This window comes from Botrytis byssoidea (assembly GCF_014898295.1).
Source record: "Botrytis byssoidea strain MUCL 94 chromosome Unknown BBYS_022, whole genome shotgun sequence".
In the NCBI taxonomy this organism is placed as follows: Eukaryota; Fungi; Ascomycota; class Leotiomycetes; order Helotiales; family Sclerotiniaceae; genus Botrytis; species Botrytis byssoidea.
This window is the reverse complement of record NW_024065863.1, coordinates 477,882-494,942: the sequence shown is the minus strand read 5'-3', so window position 1 is coordinate 494,942 and position 17,061 is coordinate 477,882. Positions and strand designations below refer to the sequence as shown.

General features: G+C 42.3%; 6 protein-coding genes across 6 annotated transcripts; 1 reads left to right on the top strand and 5 right to left on the bottom strand.

The window, feature by feature from the left end:
- Positions 1-1,799: 1,799 nt before the first annotated feature.
- Positions 1,800-2,470, bottom strand: EAE97_009540 (uncharacterized protein; the record flags this gene model as incomplete). Its single annotated transcript, XM_038880055.1, has 4 exons — positions 1,800-1,915; positions 1,967-2,009; positions 2,077-2,144; positions 2,296-2,470. 4 exons carry the CDS (start codon positions 2,468-2,470, stop codon positions 1,800-1,802), a joined length of 402 nt encoding a protein of 133 aa, XP_038729166.1.
- A 435-nt stretch (positions 2,471-2,905) lies between these two features.
- On the top strand, positions 2,906-4,776 carry EAE97_009539 (uncharacterized protein). Its single transcript, XM_038880054.1, has 5 exons — positions 2,906-3,161; positions 3,217-3,258; positions 3,319-3,417; positions 3,477-4,419; positions 4,488-4,776. The coding sequence occupies exons 1-5, from the start codon at positions 3,007-3,009 to the stop codon at positions 4,512-4,514; spliced, it is 1,266 nt and encodes a 421-aa protein (XP_038729165.1). The 5' UTR covers positions 2,906-3,006; the 3' UTR covers positions 4,515-4,776.
- Positions 4,777-7,185: 2,409 nt separating this feature from the next.
- On the bottom strand, positions 7,186-7,917 carry EAE97_009538 (uncharacterized protein; the record flags this gene model as incomplete). Its single annotated transcript, XM_038880053.1, has 1 exon — positions 7,186-7,917. One exon carries the CDS (start codon positions 7,915-7,917, stop codon positions 7,186-7,188), a length of 732 nt encoding a protein of 243 aa, XP_038729164.1.
- A 645-nt stretch (positions 7,918-8,562) lies between these two features.
- EAE97_009537 (uncharacterized protein) lies at positions 8,563-9,049 on the bottom strand (the record flags this gene model as incomplete). The annotated part of the gene is made up of 2 exons (XM_038880052.1): positions 8,563-8,755; positions 8,841-9,049. 2 exons carry the CDS (start codon positions 9,047-9,049, stop codon positions 8,563-8,565), a joined length of 402 nt encoding a protein of 133 aa, XP_038729163.1.
- Positions 9,050-11,066: 2,017 nt separating this feature from the next.
- EAE97_009536 (uncharacterized protein) lies at positions 11,067-13,307 on the bottom strand (the record flags this gene model as incomplete). Its single annotated transcript, XM_038880051.1, has 1 exon — positions 11,067-13,307. One exon carries the CDS (start codon positions 13,305-13,307, stop codon positions 11,067-11,069), a length of 2,241 nt encoding a protein of 746 aa, XP_038729162.1.
- A 1,227-nt stretch (positions 13,308-14,534) lies between these two features.
- Positions 14,535-16,869, bottom strand: EAE97_009535 (uncharacterized protein; the record flags this gene model as incomplete). Its single annotated transcript, XM_038880050.1, has 7 exons — positions 14,535-15,079; positions 15,136-15,334; positions 15,392-16,300; positions 16,351-16,494; positions 16,554-16,626; positions 16,704-16,720; positions 16,813-16,869. The coding sequence occupies 7 exons, from the start codon at positions 16,867-16,869 to the stop codon at positions 14,535-14,537; spliced, it is 1,944 nt and encodes a 647-aa protein (XP_038729161.1).
- Positions 16,870-17,061: the final 192 nt, after the last annotated feature.

Below are 17,061 nucleotides of genomic sequence, written 5' to 3'. Positions count from 1 at the left end.
ATTTTATGACTGGTGTTATTGGTGGTATTGGTATTATTGGTGTTGGTGAGGTTAATTTTGGCGTACACTGTGTGGATTTAGCCCGGTCCTGCGCTTATCTACTTTTAAAGTTGGCGTCGAGTGGAAGCGGTAGAAGCGGAAGAAGCGAGGATATTAAAGCTTGGCGAGGTTCTCCAAAAAAGCTACAGCACTGTTGCTATGTATCATTATTATTGTAACGATGTTGTACATCACAACAATTCTGTAACCATCTGAATAAGTTACAAGTATGATTGATTGATTGTTCCGTATTTTGAGACATTCGTCGCTGCGAAATTATCTCAATGGAAAATCATGAACATGAAACCGTGCCAATACACATGATACATTTGATCATCAAAACATAGTTCGTGGAGAAACAGGACAATCCAATCATGATCAAGTTTCAAAATAAAACATGAACAAGACACCCTCTAAACTTTGATCCCTGACGCAAACTTTAACTTGATCTTAAACACTACCGAAGCATCTGTTGGCCGTGGTAACTTTATTGGCAACGATCCCTTCAACATTCTTATATAATGCTGGTGCACGCATAAACAGGTTTAATTGTGATAACCTCTATGGTTGAATAGTATCGGGATCTTGAATCCAATTGTACAGATGCACGTGCACACACGGTTTGACGATGAAAGGAATATCGAAGATCATAGGAAGGAGTGAGCCAGCCACAATAAGGCGACTTTCTTGAGAGGATTGCCTATCACCAACCGAATAAGTTACTATATTTTTGATTATCGCTCTTAACTAGATCTCTAGCTCACACTGGATATTTACAAGATATATGATCCAACTCCCCTCCCCCCGATTACCTAATCCACACCCTCCGCATACTCAACCTACCTAGGTAAGCTAACCACGATTAGCGCCGGGGTCACGATAACACGAGTGGGGTTCTTAGATAGTGAAAGCAAGCTGATAGCTAACCGTACATGTTGTGGGGATGGAGTCATTTTAGCACTCAGCGATTCAGTTAATTGTGAATCGAATAAGAAAAAGCAAGAGAAGTGTCTTACAATCCGAGCACACAGTCGTACTCTAGGTATATAATCTATATTCAGAACGGAAAGAACAAGACCAAAAACCAAAAATCAAACACGGAATCATCGGCATAAGTAGCTACCTGGGTAACTAGGATAACTTTAGCGATGACTTCATCACGAGTGGAAATGGCATCAAGAAATATCTCAGTCGGCTGAGAATGATCTTTCAAAAAAACTCATATTATGGCTACCTTATCTAAGTATCTAGTTGTATTAGAGATAGTCATGATTTTCTGGTGGAATTTGCAGTTGGTGTTACTTCTTGTATCGCAACGATTCGGTGGCCCCGAGTGTAACCTATGAAGCCTATGCAGTCGGTCTTCACATGAGGCTGAGTTCGTTGTACTTTCTTTTCCGCCACCACAATTTTTTTATCAGAAACTCAAGAAGCAATTTTGGACTAGCAATTTATGTTAAAAAGGAGTTGAATTGATCAAGGGGAATATGTTGTAAAAAGAGGGACGCCTAGTCCACTACACCCGATAACCAAATACCAAAAGAATTGTATCCAAACTCCTTATGTCTCCTAACAAAACCAAATACCGCCAGACCCTAAATAATATATGCCACTCGCAATCGCTGACCAGGCTACCTAAAAGATAACGCACCTCTGTACCCGTAAAATCGTAATGATATGTTCAAACCCTCAACGCCAGAATGTGCAGCCCAAGCCCATCGATTTATATCAACGTCCACCACTAGTGTTTTGTACACAACCTATTGAGGAAACATTTGCTTGATTTCCTCATCGCTCAATCTGATTTCAAGAACAGGCTCGCGCTTTCGTTCGAGCGATTCGAAGTCGGATTCCATATAGGAGGGGAAGAATATTTCTATCACAAAGTATTAGAATATTAAAATGGAGGACCATAGGGCTTTCTTACCTGGGTTCCAGTCAAACCCTTGTGAGGAACGCACGCAAGTGATCTATAAATAACATTCGTAAGTACATATTCGATCATTAGCAGCATTCTCATGCCGCAGTATAACGTACAAGTCGTGGTGTGCCGTCAGGGTCCCCAATATTGATTGTAGTGTGTTCTTCCTTTGCAAGTGCTGTGCCTGAAGTAGATAGGTATGTATGTTAGTCCTGTTCTCTGCTGATTGACATGAGAGTGATGATCCCGTCCGAATGTCCGTTACAATTCCATAAATTCAGAACTCTTGTATTCCGGGAATGAGATTTTAAACACCAACGAGAAGAAACACTTACTCAAAAGACTTCTTCTCCTATCATATCCATATCGAGTGTTTGGAGAAGTAGCAGCTGATGATGGAGATTGTTGTGATGTTGTAGGAGAGCTTGAATATGACGAGGAGCTACTTGGGCTTGCTGTAGCAGCAGCCTTATTGGAATTTCTAGTCGGAATCGTGATAGATGACGACATGGTTGACAGTTGGACGAGCTGGACGAGCTGGATATTGATGGATTTAGGTGATAATCAAAGGAAAGTCGAAAGTTTATGGAAGGAATCTTTCTCGCCAAACCGATACTCAGTAACGACTTTCCAAAGTTGTTGTATATGACTTGATTTGAGTCGTATGAGAATGAAAGTAAATGAAAGCCTGGAGATAGATTAATGTTGACATGAGTACCCCCCGTATTTGGTGGAGTCACAGATGGGGCCAACTAGTGCTGAGCTAATCTAAAACAGGTATAGCATGGCAAGGTTCCCATCCGACTGCGAGACACGCTTTAGGGCCTTGTTTCTGAGGCAAAAAGTCTTCTCACGTGATGTCACAATGATTAGCTAAGCATGATTCAAACACCAAGCCAGCCTTGAGCTTCAGCTAGGCTAACAACTACGCGCGCCTTCTAAGGACTTAAATTGAAAACGAATTAACAACAACATCATCATAACCATTTCCCACATCTCACCACTACCATACATCCGCATTCAAATCAAACCAGCAGATCTTCAATATGGGTGACGTTTTACTAGAGAACCCTGCGACTCAGGTTTTGCCCCATCGAAAACCATTACCATCCTCGATACCAAACATAGATTCGCTGGAGGGCTTAGGAACAGATGGAAGTGATGAATATTCAACATTGAAGAAGCTTCAAAGGCACTTGGAGTTAGCATAGTCTTGGATAGTTCTTCGGAAGTGAGATGCTAACTAAGGGTTACAGATATATCCAGCTCCAAGAAGAATATATCAAGGATGAACAAAGGTATGCGATCTGAACTCTATCCGTTGTTCATACAAGTACTTATCATGGTTACTTTAACAGAAGCTTGAAGAGGGAGCTTGTCCGAGCTCAGGAAGAAATCAAACGTATTCAAAGTGTTCCTTTGGTGATAGGGCAATTCATGGAAGCTATTGATCAAAAGTACAACACCCACTTGTTCATCTTTCCAGCAATTAGTGATACTAACGCATCCAACACAGTACTGGTATCGTACAATCATCAACAGGATCCAACTATGTTGTTCGAATTCTATCCACCCTCGATCGCGAACTTCTAAAACCATCCTCCTCTGTCGCTCTCCACAGGCACTCAAATTCATTAGTCGACATCTTACCCCCTGAGGCCGATTCGTCAATTGCCATGTTAGGTTCTGATGAGAAACCCGATGTCACATACGCAGACGTTGGAGGACTTGATATGCAAAAGCAAGAAATTCGAGAAGCCGTCGAACTTCCATTAACGCATTTCGACTTATACAAGCAAATTGGTATCGATCCACCACGAGGTGTTTTACTATATGGTCCACCAGGAACAGGAAAGACTATGCTTGTCAAGGCAGTAGCAAATTCAACAACTGCCAACTTCATCCGTGTCGTTGGGTCCGAATTCGTACAAAAGTATCTTGGAGAAGGTCCACGTATGGTCCGTGATGTGTTCCGTATGGCTCGTGAGAACTCCCCAGCTATCATCTTCATTGATGAAATCGATGCCATCGCCACAAAGCGTTTCGATGCACAAACTGGAGCTGATAGAGAAGTTCAACGTATTCTTCTCGAGCTTTTGAACCAAATGGATGGTTTCGACCAAACTTCCAATGTTAAAGTCATCATGGCCACCAATCGTGCCGACACTCTCGACCCTGCTTTGCTTCGTCCCGGTCGTCTGGATAGAAAGATTGAGTTCCCCAATCTTCGCGATCGCAGAGAGAGACGTTTGATTTTCACTACTATTGCGTCAAGAATGTCATTGTCACCTGAAGTCGATCTTGATAGTTTAATCATTAGAAATGATCCATTATCTGGTGCCATTATTGCAGCTATCATGCAAGAAGCTGGTTTGAGAGCAGTGAGGAAGAACAGATATAACATCATTCAATCTGATCTTGAAGATGCCTATTCTAGTCAAGTTAAGGGTGCACAAGAGGTATGTATAGAGCTGAATTTTCCATTAATTCTTAACAATTCGTATCAAAATATACTAACATTTTTCAGGCCGATAAATTCGACTTCTACAAATAGAGGAATCATCATTGCGACAAAGAAAGTGGTGAGAAATGGCACGGGGGCGGGGTGGAAAGTGGAAAATGCCTTGAAATGTGACATTTCTGAGAAGTATCAGATGCTTCATTCATGCTAGGCTTTTGCAATTGTACCAACATACCAAACATTACGTTGTAGTAATAATTCCTGCAATGAATGCAAGGAACTTTATACAAACTGCATGAATCTATACCCTTTTGACATGAAATCGGTTTGCTTCAGTGGGTGGAATATCAACGATTTCAATAGTGATTACTTGTGAAGTGAAGTGTGATTTGTCAATCATTCAAAGCGTGGGTGTAATGAATTAATTTGTGGCATATCTGATTCGGATTTTGAGACATACATTGTTACAAGATGGTAAGAAAAACATCGGTCATTCTTCAAGTGGAGACGAGGGGATTGAATGAAGAAACAATCATTTTTACTCATGAACTGAAGACTAAATAAGCAGGTGAAATTGTGCACTTATCGAAGAGATTCACTACCGAATCTTACCTCTCCGGATTTCGTTGATATCTCAAGACTTTTATTTGGGAAGTGGAAGTGGTGAGAAAGGGCGTTATGCCTCGTTAATGACAACACTAGTTGCGACTTCTGGATGGGTTGAGTGGTGTTTGGCGCCTGATAGGTAGATCCTAAAGATGTCATCATGCTTGCTATTAAATAGAAAAGCATTCATAATATTGATGAGGTATAAATTTAATCGCACTACTTCAATATGCCAAGCTTCTCCAAAATGACTCTTGACCAGCCAATCTACCTACAAACTTCTCTCTCCACCTCCATGCACTTCCGCGTTGTTAATATTCAGCGTTGTAGTCTCAGTCCCTAGATTAGAATCTAATTTCGCACTTCTACCTTTCGCTGCGCTCAAAGTGCTCGCTTGTTCCAAGTTAGAGTCCTGCGTTCGTCTTGGGGGTCTTCATGAACTGCTTGTTCGAGTGATCCACTGTTTATTCTTCCAGGTGATATCTGAGCTCGCTAACCGGCGTCAAACTCGAGCGGGTATTGTCAATTTATGTTCTCTTGTTTCTGATAGAGTGGAATTCTCTAGTGAGTGAGTGAGTAGCAGACGCGCAGTTGGCTTTTTCCTTTCAGATCGGCTGTTATCAAGGTCCAACGACAAGTCTACATACACGATTTCACGATTCACGTTGCGATGTTCATCGCTTCCTCAAAGATGTATGGTGAGGATCATCTCAAGAAGAGGACTGAAAATCCCACGTGTCTGTTTCAACAGATTCTATTCATTACTGAGAATTCCCAGACTCGGTCCGACTCATTGAGCAGCCGACGATCAAGACTTTTGAATTATTCTTCTTCATAAAATTAATTACTCATGCCGAATGCTTACTCTTTCGTTTCTTCGTTTCATTCTTCGCAATATCGAGAGAGGAATAGTGGATTGAGATATCCTCTCGTACAATCGTAGTCAAGTGGCAGATCAGATGGGAGGTACGTTTTCTTATGATATTGATAGGCCGTTATAGCTACATTGTTTGAATGCCCATTATCGGGTCTCAATATTATGAGTATATGCAATGCCAAGCTGTCCGTTCCCAAATACCGCGTATGGTTCCTCAAAAGTGGGGGTTAATTATTTGTCTCGCAAGACACACTTTGAGCACGAGTTTTAAATAATATTTGTGCTCGATCCGGGGTGGTGACTATTATCACTTTCTCGCGTGATATTGCTCATCTTTCAAGAGATCGGTGAAGATTGGTACGGGAAATACAGGGGCTCAAATATTTGGACTGGAGGAAGTAGCACTGTCAGTGGATGAGAGTATAGCTGGTTTGACAAAAGTTATAAGTTCGAGTTAATGCAAAAAAAAGGAGCTTTGTTAACGGGATTATATTGATTGATGGAGCTACGAGGGATAAGGCATCGGGAAAATTTATCGAGCACATCGGTGGTGGGCTAGATTGGTAGGAATGGGTATCGAAGCAAGATTTCTACAGTGGCTAGTGGGAGTTTTCAATTTGATGGTTCATACTAATTTACTACACACTTGATCATAGAATCATAGCCAGCATTTCCAACCAATAGTGAGTTACAATTATGCACTTGCTAGTTTCTTGCTCAAGGATAGCTTTATTGATTCCACGTATTTGCATTGTGTATCATAGCCCACCCGTCTCATTCTGGTGGAGATTGAATTTCATCCCTAAACAATGAGAGTACAGAGGAACCTTGATTTATTGAGCACTGTCGCTATCGCCTATGCGCAGCTTCATGCTTAACCAGGTCCTAGATTTCTCAATTCAGATACTACCCCAAGTCTCAGACTTCGGTAATCATGAGTAGAAATCACTGGTGAATACCTTTATCTATTGCCTTAACATCCGCTTAGAGAATCTAGTTATTGTGTCTCAGCAAACGTCAAAACTGATGAGGGATGATTTTTATGTCATTGAAAGACTACTTCTGCTTGTTTTTGAGCCAATTCTTAGGAGAATAAAGAGCTTGCAAGATCAGAGACGAATCCAATTCTGAACAGTCAGTTCAGATTCAAACAAATAGAGCAACAGAGGTTATACAAAATGAGTAGCAAAGGCAGAAGGTAATCAGAGCAGAAAGTCAATACACAAGAATGATTTCATAACGTACCTATCGTACTCGAATTTCATATCCTCAAAGCCATAGCTATCGTTTACCAGCATCAAAAGCCTGGATTCCTTCGCCTTCGAATGGAAAGTCTTCGCAGACGATGTCTGAATCGCGCATATCTTTAACCGAGACTTGTACCCAGCTTAGACCTTTGGCATCATGACGTTTGACACGATGAGAGTAGTTATATGTCACCATGGTGAGACCGGTTGCAGTCACGGGATTCAACTTCTGAGAGGATTGTCGTTTTGCGTGATCTAACCATGCGTCTCTATCTTCCGGTGGAATGCCCGATTTCAGTAGTATCTTTGTGTCTTGAGACCAAGGGAAAGTTCCAACCTCAGAAAGATATGGGTACATATCTTGGGCTCTATACTTACGTACTGGGTTATTTATTACGACAGTGTCCTTTAAATTATCTCGGACTCTATTGCGCAAGATTTTGAGTGCAGGCGCATAGGTTAGCATGTGGAGACTGAAATGTGCAGACCTATCTACAAGGAAAGGGTTGCTCAGCGCAATTTCAAATTTTGATTGCGCGCGTGCAATGTTAGAGAGAGTCTTTCTGATAAATGCAGTGTTCGAGGTTCCCAGTCTGCGGACGAGTTCCAAATTAGGCAATACTTTTGTATTGACCCTCGGTGCATAGATGTCTTTTCGAATACTTCTCAGCCTGAATTCGTCAAGTGGGCTCAAGCGCACCATAACGTTTATGAGTCGTCCGAACGACTCTCTGGTTTGAGGAAAGAACTGTGGTGGTAAACCCATAGTTAGATAGGTTATCAATGTAGGAATATATAAGCTCGATCGTCCAAGTTCTGTATCTAAAGTTAGCCAACCTCTTAGACGGCCGATTTGGAGTGATACTATATTTGAAAATATTACTCCGACGTCAGACTCCAATCAAACAACTCGTGGTTCAGCTTCGAAATAATACATAAGACTTGCACAGAAATAGCTAGTATATATAATTCTGATTTGACAGCCTATTTTGAACATTAGAACTCGGCTCGCCTGTATCTCATGCGTGAAAATTGATGCCAATTTTTGTTTTTCCCAAACTTTTCAACGATCAGTTGGGATCAAGTTGGTAAGATGTGATTAGAATGAAGACAATCAAATACTGTCCATCATCCGAGACTAATTTAGACATAGATTTGACTTGATATATCCAGGTATTCGATGTTGATTCTTATGAGAAGTGGGTGACAGTATGCAGTGAGATTTCTCATGGGAAATATATCTTTCTAGCTGACTAATCGAGGTTGAATGTCCAGCCACAATCAAGTCATAATCTATCTCATCACAGCAACATCGCACGAAAACAAGCTGATCTAGCTCATCCATTTTCACTTCCAGTATTCACCGCACATATTACAATCTTTCACAAACATTTTGTTCCACTCCATCCCTCTAATTAACACCATGCTCCGGTGCTCCTCCCTGAGGACCCCAGATACTTCTCTCTTGCAACCACGCCAACTTTCCACTCTGCTTATCCACCTTCCCAAACATAAAGCTTTCAAATTCCGTGTCTTCTCCATCAACTTTGATAGTTCCCGTCATATGCGCTGCCAGATTATCTCCATCGCGGAGGAATTGATCGCTAGGTCCATCCGAGTTAGCTTTCCATAGCTCAGTCTTTCTCTCCCTCCCTAAAAACTGCCCGCTAAACACAGGAGATGACTTACACAACAGGTTTATACGCACTAATCTTCCCCCTCCACATTTCAATTCCCTTGACCCAATTCTCAACATCTGATTTCTGTCCGTTCATCACATGATGGAATGTAGGACTTGCAGTAGCTTCTGCATACGTCTTTGCTTCAGCTGGTGGACCGATAAGACTCTGTTCCATCGCGCGCTGGAAGCCTTCGATCGAGGATGTATATTCGGCCATTTTTTATTCAAATTGGAAGTTTGAGAAATCGCTAGACAGTTTGGAAGTGATGTTTGAATGTACTTCCTTGTTCTTTCTCAAATGAAAATCATGAACGATTCTTATAAACGACGAGGAAGCTGGCCTGCTTATTGCTTATTGTGCCAAGTATATTTTCTGCGCTATAAAACCAACAGTTGGACTGTCAAAGTAACGTTTGTAAGTGGATATGCGGGATATATGTATAGTGGGAGGTTGCGTTAGTGTTGGTTATATCTTATGTGAGAAAGTAGCTCTTAGGATAGATCAGCGGTCTGTGATGTATGTTGGATCAAGGCGAAATGGTATTCAGATTATGACAATGATCTTCTTCTGACTGGGCATGTTCTTCAAATGTAGTTGGTATAATGACAAGGTTATTCAAAGTCTCGAAGTGCTTGTTCTCAGTATATGCAATCTCACTCGTTCTCCATCCCCCACCTTCCCCATCTTCCAACCCTTTTCCAAATCCACTACTTCTTTCTCCTAGCCCTCCCAACCACCCATACTATCATCGCAAATCAACTTCTCTCGTTTAACCCTTTACCGTTTTTCCTTCTAGTCCCCTCCAAAAGAGGCGAAATAATCACACCTACACTATCTCTTCCCTGTTCCATTCCATTCTTTTAATCCCCAACTAACTTCCTCAGCTGACATAATGATACTCTTAGATTTCAAACCATGTCGTCCCGTCATTCCTATCCTCCAGTCTTCAATCTTAACCTCCATCCCAAAATCATTATTTGTTTTCCACAAAAAAATCGTATACCCGACTCTGCACTATAACCAATACCAATCTCTCCTGTCTTACTTCCACATCACCAAGAAAACATCACGATTGATACATCCTCAAGACCATCCAAACCTCGAGCCCTCCTCGCCAAATCGCACACCAGAAAAACCAGATACTCTATCTCCCATTTCTCATCCATCACGAATCCCAATAAATATTAATATTGATATCAATATCCATCTCCATCTCCATCTCCATCTCTCTATTCTAAGCCTAAGCCATGTAATGAATCCCAAAGCTAGATCTCCAATCCATAAATCAAGCCATCCCAATTCAACATCCATTAACCATCAAGATTCTCTTAAAGTTTTTCCTCCCTCCTCAAGCTAATCCCCATATCATATCAGATCCGCACATCAAATCCACATATCGGATTCAAATTCCAGCCCAAATTCCGACACACGAGCTGTCGTTTAGGAGAGCTTTACCAACTTCCACGTCCCAATCCCTATCAATGCTCTCTATCCCTTTCCCTATTATCCGAATCACCCCTGTCTTCCCAACCCACCTCTCACACATATACACACACACACACACACACCATAGACTCCCACCATAGACTCCCATCATACCACAATAACTATCTACCCTACCCTACCCCTTCTCCACCCTCTCCACCCCATCCACCCCATCCCTTTCCCTCTTTCTTCCTCTCACCAACAACCATCCGAATCCGGCATCAAAAACCTCAATCCCAACCCCCAACCCCCAACCCCCAGTTCCAACTCCCAACTATCTCCTCGCTTAACATATCATAACTATATGAGTACTTAATACCTTCTTGTTAAAGATTATCTACCTAGTGTAGGTAATATAAACATCCCGAGGTCACCTGAGTATATTCTATTCAGCTAGATATAGAAATATAGAAGACATACACTAGAAAATCATGCCTGCCTTACCAATCATTCAACTCTACCTTCACACACCACCCTCCCCCTCTCCCCTAGAACCAGACAACGAGATACAATCTCTTACAATCTCATCTCTTGTAATTAGTGATCGCATCTTCTCACTCATTCATTTTACAACCTAAGGAATGTCAAGATCGTTTTCTCAAATTTAGATAGGTACATAAGTTTTCCTTCCCTTCTAGTCTATTCTCGCTAATATCTATCCATAGAATCTTGACTTCGAGGTCTTGATGTACTGTACCTACATATACCATATAATTTGCAGCACCCCTACATCCTCCGTTCAAACATTCTAATCACTATCCTCCTCCTCGCTCTCGTCATCTTCCTCCTCACTACTCTCCTCGCTCTCCGCCTCTCTCAGCCACTCAACGAACACCCCTGTCCTCTCCCTCACCTTCTTCATCTCCACATCCCCACCTTCCTTTCCATCCCCTCCACTTTCCGCCTCCTCATACCATCCCAAAATCGCCTCTTCAGTCACCACATCCCTCTCATACAATTTCTGGCAAAGACTCGCCATAACCGGTGCTCCGTTCTGTTTCCCCACCAATCCCTTCTGCAAACAAACGAGAAATTCCTTCATTCCCCCCTCATCCCTCTCTATTCCCACCGCGACCTCCTCCAGGAATTTCTGTGCACCCGCTACACTCAATGCCTGCACCGTTGCTTCAACCGCGGTTTTCGTTCCGGCCGTTACAACTTCCGCTATGAATTTCGTAAAAGCGGCTGCGATTGCTCTGCGGATTTGATAATCATCCGCATCATTACTTAATCTCAACCCCATAAATTCCAATTTTGCACCATCGAAATCCCCGTTCTCTCTCAATGTATCAAGAAGACCTTGAACAGCATCATGATGGAAGGATTCCGAATTGCCATGTCCATGTTCATCATCCGATAGCGAACCTGCGAAACTGGAGTGACGAGATCGAGTATCAACTTCGCCGGCTGAAATCTCGGATGAGATTGTAGAGATGGATTCGCTAGAGATACTGAGATGTGCGGTTGAGTATATGAGACTAGAGTGAAAGGCGCTAGATTCCTCATCTTCGAATTCTTCTTCATCAATGAATTCGTATCCTTCTCCGCCTTCTCCAACGATTTTAGAGTCGGTGGGTGTATCGTCATCAGACTCAGAATCATCCTTTGCTCTTTGTCCGGTTGTAATACGCGATCCTTTGGCGATTTCAATTCCATCAGCTATCCTCACACCAAATGAAAGAAGTGATCCTTCACTAATCTTGCACTTCTGTCCAATCAAAACATTATTAGCAACTATCGTCTGCTCCACAGATGACCCATCACCGATGATAACATCATCCCAAATATAAGCGTTCTTAATTGTGACATTCTTTCCAATTCGACATCCTCTACCAATAGTACTATTGATAATCGTCGAACCATCTCCTATACTAGTACCTGCTCCCAATACAGTTCTTCTACCAATCTTGCAAGTTCGAGCTAGTATAACACCGTTTTCCTTGCAAAAGCCACCTCGTTGGAATTTATATGTTTGTCCTGCGACTAAATTGCTATCTGGAACGAGAGGATATGTCCATCTTCCCAGAACATCCTTGGTTATAGCTTCATAAGCTTGTAAATTAAATGCTCGAGCTGCATAATGATCCGTTACAATCTCTGTATGAATAGTCTTTCCATTCAATTCATAGTCTTTCAATACACCATGTAAGAAATGTCTTCTAGGAACCTCGTAGTCGAAAGATTCCGCCCATAATGCTAGTACATCCGGTGTACAAATATCGATACCACAATCAATAAAATCCGTTCGAATCTCTATTTCGGAATTTTCTGTAATTATTTCCGGATCGAGACTGAGATATTTATTCGATTGAAGAGGATTCATCTCTTCATAATGAAGACATCGGTTCTTCGTTGGATCCAAAACAAAAACCGGTGTAATACCATTCGATTTTGTTCTATGCTCTTCCAATCCAGCTGATCTTAAAATCATAGTCATAATAGCATTTTTATTCGCATATCTCCTCGCTCTATGTGCAGCCAACGCAGCATCAATCGGTAAATTCGAGACCAAATCCCCATGAACCAGTAGAAAATCCCCCGTAATCCAATTTCGCGCGTCCAAATCCCGCATCGCATCTCCAACCGAGTGGGCCGTAGTTTTAACAATCATGAGTCTGCTGAAAGGTGACGAGGGCGAAGTTTGTGGATCCCATTTAGAGTTATGAAGGTATTCTTCTACAGCTTCGGTATGTGCACCACAGTATATATAGATATCCGCGACGCCGGACATGGCGAGAAATTCGAGTGTATATTCGATGAGAGGAGTATTGGCCAGAGGTAACAGACATCTTGGGGTATCCAAGGTAAAAGGATTAAACCTCGTCTCGAAGGAATCTGCCAGGACCACAGCTTGCAATGTCTCATCTCTCTCATCTTCTTTCTTTCCTCCACCTGCCGCAGCACCCTTTTTGCCTTTCGAAGCACCTCCTTGTGCCCCCTTTCCTCCAACCCCGCCAGCATTCTTGGTGGACTTTGCCGATTGTGCCATATTCGTTTGCTTGTGTATCTCTATTTTGGTAAGGAAAAAACTCCCTTTATGTGCTGGATATAAAGATAGTATTTCAACTACTATATTTCATAAAGAAACAGGATTATAATAACAATCGATACCCTTGGATAAAAGTATGTTCTAAGTTCCAACAATTGTCCGAGGTTGAGTTGAGAAGATATAAATCCAAAATCCATGAAAATCGAGGGGGTAGAATAATTCGTTACTTGGTTGACTCATTCACAGCCTTTCCATTCATTAGCTTACCTACCTAGTATTATTAGTTTTTTTTTTATAGCATTTGGTGGGGTTGCAGCCTTCCGTACTTATTTATTAGGTACTGCACTGCATTTCAATTTCAGCCTCGTCTTGTGCCTCGCTTCCTTTGAAGGCTCACTGCATATAAGATCACGAGTCTCTAAGAATCTAGACCTTCAGGTGGGCTGACGATCTAGATTTCTTATCATTAACCAAGTGTATATAAATGTCAGCTCCATCCCTTCACAGCCATCATTTTCATTTCTTAAAAAAGTGTCAACTTTGGGTATTCAAATTTTTTATATTTTATCAACCTAAAAACCTATGAATAGTTTTCGACCGTCAACAATTCCGGCTAAATAGCTAGACTATTTTTTTTCAATCTGTCAATTCTGCGGATCTAAGTACCGAGTTGGATTACTTCGACATTGTATCAGACATATGTCGACCTATCCGAGTTCCCGGCTACTCGTTCGTCCGTATAAACGCCCTGTCCTATCCCATCCGACCTCAGACCAAGCCACGCCATGATTCGCATCTAAGTTTTCTAATCATTTAACAAACACCAAGATGCCTCCATAGCTCGCCGGATATTGTTCTCATCAGACCGTCCTGCTCGCGAAAGAAATGTAAAAGAAGCTACTATCTGAGCTTTTAATGTCCAAAAGATTTGTCCGGCAGCGACTAGATAATTAAATCCAAATCAGGGACTGAGAAAAATATACAAATTAAAGACCAATCGAGTCAATAGCGATGGATTGCAGAATCTTTGAGAACAGACCTGTCGGAAAGATATCTAACAGAAGATTATGGGACTGAAGGAGGTAAGTCAAGGCCCTGAGTCAAGGTCCTGATCAGGTAATCAAGCATTGTAGCTTGGGTTGTTCCTGCTTGATCGAACACCAAGCTTTTTGAAACGGGGAGCTCGTCTTTCAATAAAAATAAAAGTTGGCAGTTGAAAAAGATATTTCAGCCTTGCTGGTAGTTTCCAGGCGGGGCATACATTCTCTGGCGTTTTTGATCAGAATTGCCATCCGGTGTACTGGCACCACTTATGTCGGATATGCCTCTCCTATGTGGAGGTCTCTGATTACCTAGACCGGATAGAGGCGCAGCGAAGCCAGATTGAGAATGAGGGTGGGTTGGAGTCACAGAATATGATGGGTCTCTCATGCCATTAGTAGGCTGCATATAGCTACCTGGGGCCGAGGTTACAACTGGAGACCCCCCTGGTAATTGAATTGGCGACTGCCAAGATGTAGCAGTTTGAGGTGACTTTCCAGAAGCTGCATCATCTACTATGGACTGGGTGGCAGTTAATTGGCCCATGTTTAGACCCAATGGAGGGTGAGACTGCGACTGAGTTGGGGTAACAAATCCACCCGGATGTGACATTGGCCCGGGGCTTGAGAAACCGATCGGAGGCGCATCCTTTCTGAAATGAGCCAAATGTTTCTCAAGTGCTTTCATCATACCCTCTTTCGTGAAAGGTTTCGGTAAAACATCATTCATACCTAGTCAAGTCAGTACTGGAAAGATGAAATGTGTGTGTATGTGTAATGTGACTAACCGTAACGGAAGTACATTTCAATGTCATCAGTTCGAATATTGGACGTCATTGCAATGATGGGAATATTTGCACGTATTTCTCGTATGCATACAGTCGCAGACACTCCATCAAGATGCGGCATAATGATATCCATTAAAATGAGATCGAAATGATTCTCTGCACCAAGGTTGATTTTGCTTACTGCCTCGAGGCCATCACGCTATTGAGAGTTAGCTTTGAATGCACAACAAAGTGCAAAAACGAGGTACAAACTTACTGCTATATCAACTCCACATTCGAATGATTCCAAGAATTTAGTTCCAATTCGTGCGCATACCTGATCATCCTCTACCAGTAAAATCCTGGGCTTCCGTTCACCCCAAATCGAAACCATGCCCTTCTTACGCGGACCGGGCGCACGAGGAGGTTGGGGCATCAGCTCAGCGGGGGGCATACTGTCCCGTGGCATCAATCCTTGAGGGGGGAGCGCGTATGGAATGTTATTGACATGCTGTTGATCGATTGGATCAATACCGACGATAGCACCAACAGGATAGACCAGATTATCCAGTTCAGATTTGTCCATAGAATAGCCCGTTGTCGGGGCGTTCACTGATTCTGAAATTGGAGGCATCGAGACAAGTCCTCCTGGATCATTTGGGGGAGTTGAGTAATCTTGTCGTAAATGATAATCGTGACTCATCTGTTCCAACTCTTTGCTGGGGAAATTCTCGGCCGATAGTTGCCCAAGAAGGCTTCGAGCTTGAAGCAATGGAGTTGACGGATGACCATCTTCTGTAGGTCGACCGAGCATGTTGGGTCCAGCACCATTTGAAAGTCCTGGAGCCCGGCCATTCCTTCGTTGCGCATCCTGGCCAAATAGATGTCCAACGAGACCATGCATAACTCCTTCATGGTTTTTGATGAACTTTTGAGCATCGACAACTTGTTGTAACAGCATTACGTTAAGCTGTGCTAAATCCTGATAACTCCGAGAGAGTCCCTGTAACTGTTGTTGAGTGGCGGCGAGTTGATTACCAAGGAGATCCATTTGCTGTTGGGCATGAGCCGGATACGTCTCTTCATTACTCTGAGCAACCTTCCTCGGAGCCGGTGCCTTTCGTCTGATATTATCTAGTGAATCCTTTTTGTTCGCTTGAAATTCGGGATGTTTGAATTCCCAAGCCTGTAAATAAATTAGTTTGCCGCCTTTGTATAGTTAGAAATACCACGCACATTTTGCCCATAAGGAGATTGTGTATTATCCTCGTTATTCTGTCGGACCTTGTGGAAATCATATTTGTTCAGCTGTCTAACAAAACTAGCAAAGTTGCTGTGTTTGAAGTGCTTCGGTAGGATTTGTTTGGTAAATTTCTCGTTCTATATCTTCATATTAATAACGGATCATGATTCAACTAATTCTCCATTTGAAGACATACTTCGAGAACCACAAAACTCTCTCCTGCTTCACCCCACCGTACTATGCTTTCGTATGTTGGGTCTTCGAGCATTCTAAAGATTTGGCAGAATTAGCGGTTTGTCGCATGAATCATTATCCAATTCGGACATCGAACGAGCTATTTTCTTACTTGTATAATTTTCGGACCTGTGAAAGACATATTAGCCATTGAAGATATTTCAAATATTTGCGCCATCACGTCGCGAAATGGTACAAGTATTGTGTGTATGTAGACTTACAAAGTCGCTGGAATTGTTGGCGGAAGGACCAGCCATATCTCCACCCTTCTCCATCATATTTGCGCGGGAACCCGTCCGATGACAGGAATATCAAATGATATTATTCCCTTCCCCCCTAAGAACCTGGTTTGTCGACGACGATGTGGGCGAGGATAACCTCTATATAGATAGAGACGGGAGTATATATAAAAAAGGGACGATGATTCCAGGTACCTAGTACAAATGACCTTTTTCTAGATGCACGGGCCG

Excerpts from the sequence above, each read along its gene's own strand:
- EAE97_009539 (XM_038880054.1), top strand. The coding sequence starts at position 3,007 with ATGGGTGACGTTTTACTAGAGAACCCTGCGACTCAGGTTTTGCCCCAT. Across the intron at positions 3,162-3,216 it reads AAGCTTCAAAGGCACTTGGA|ATATATCCAGCTCCAAGAAG; the intron begins GTTAGCATAGTC and ends TAAGGGTTACAG. Across the intron at positions 3,418-3,476 it reads ATGGAAGCTATTGATCAAAA|TACTGGTATCGTACAATCAT; the intron begins GTACAACACCCA and ends CATCCAACACAG.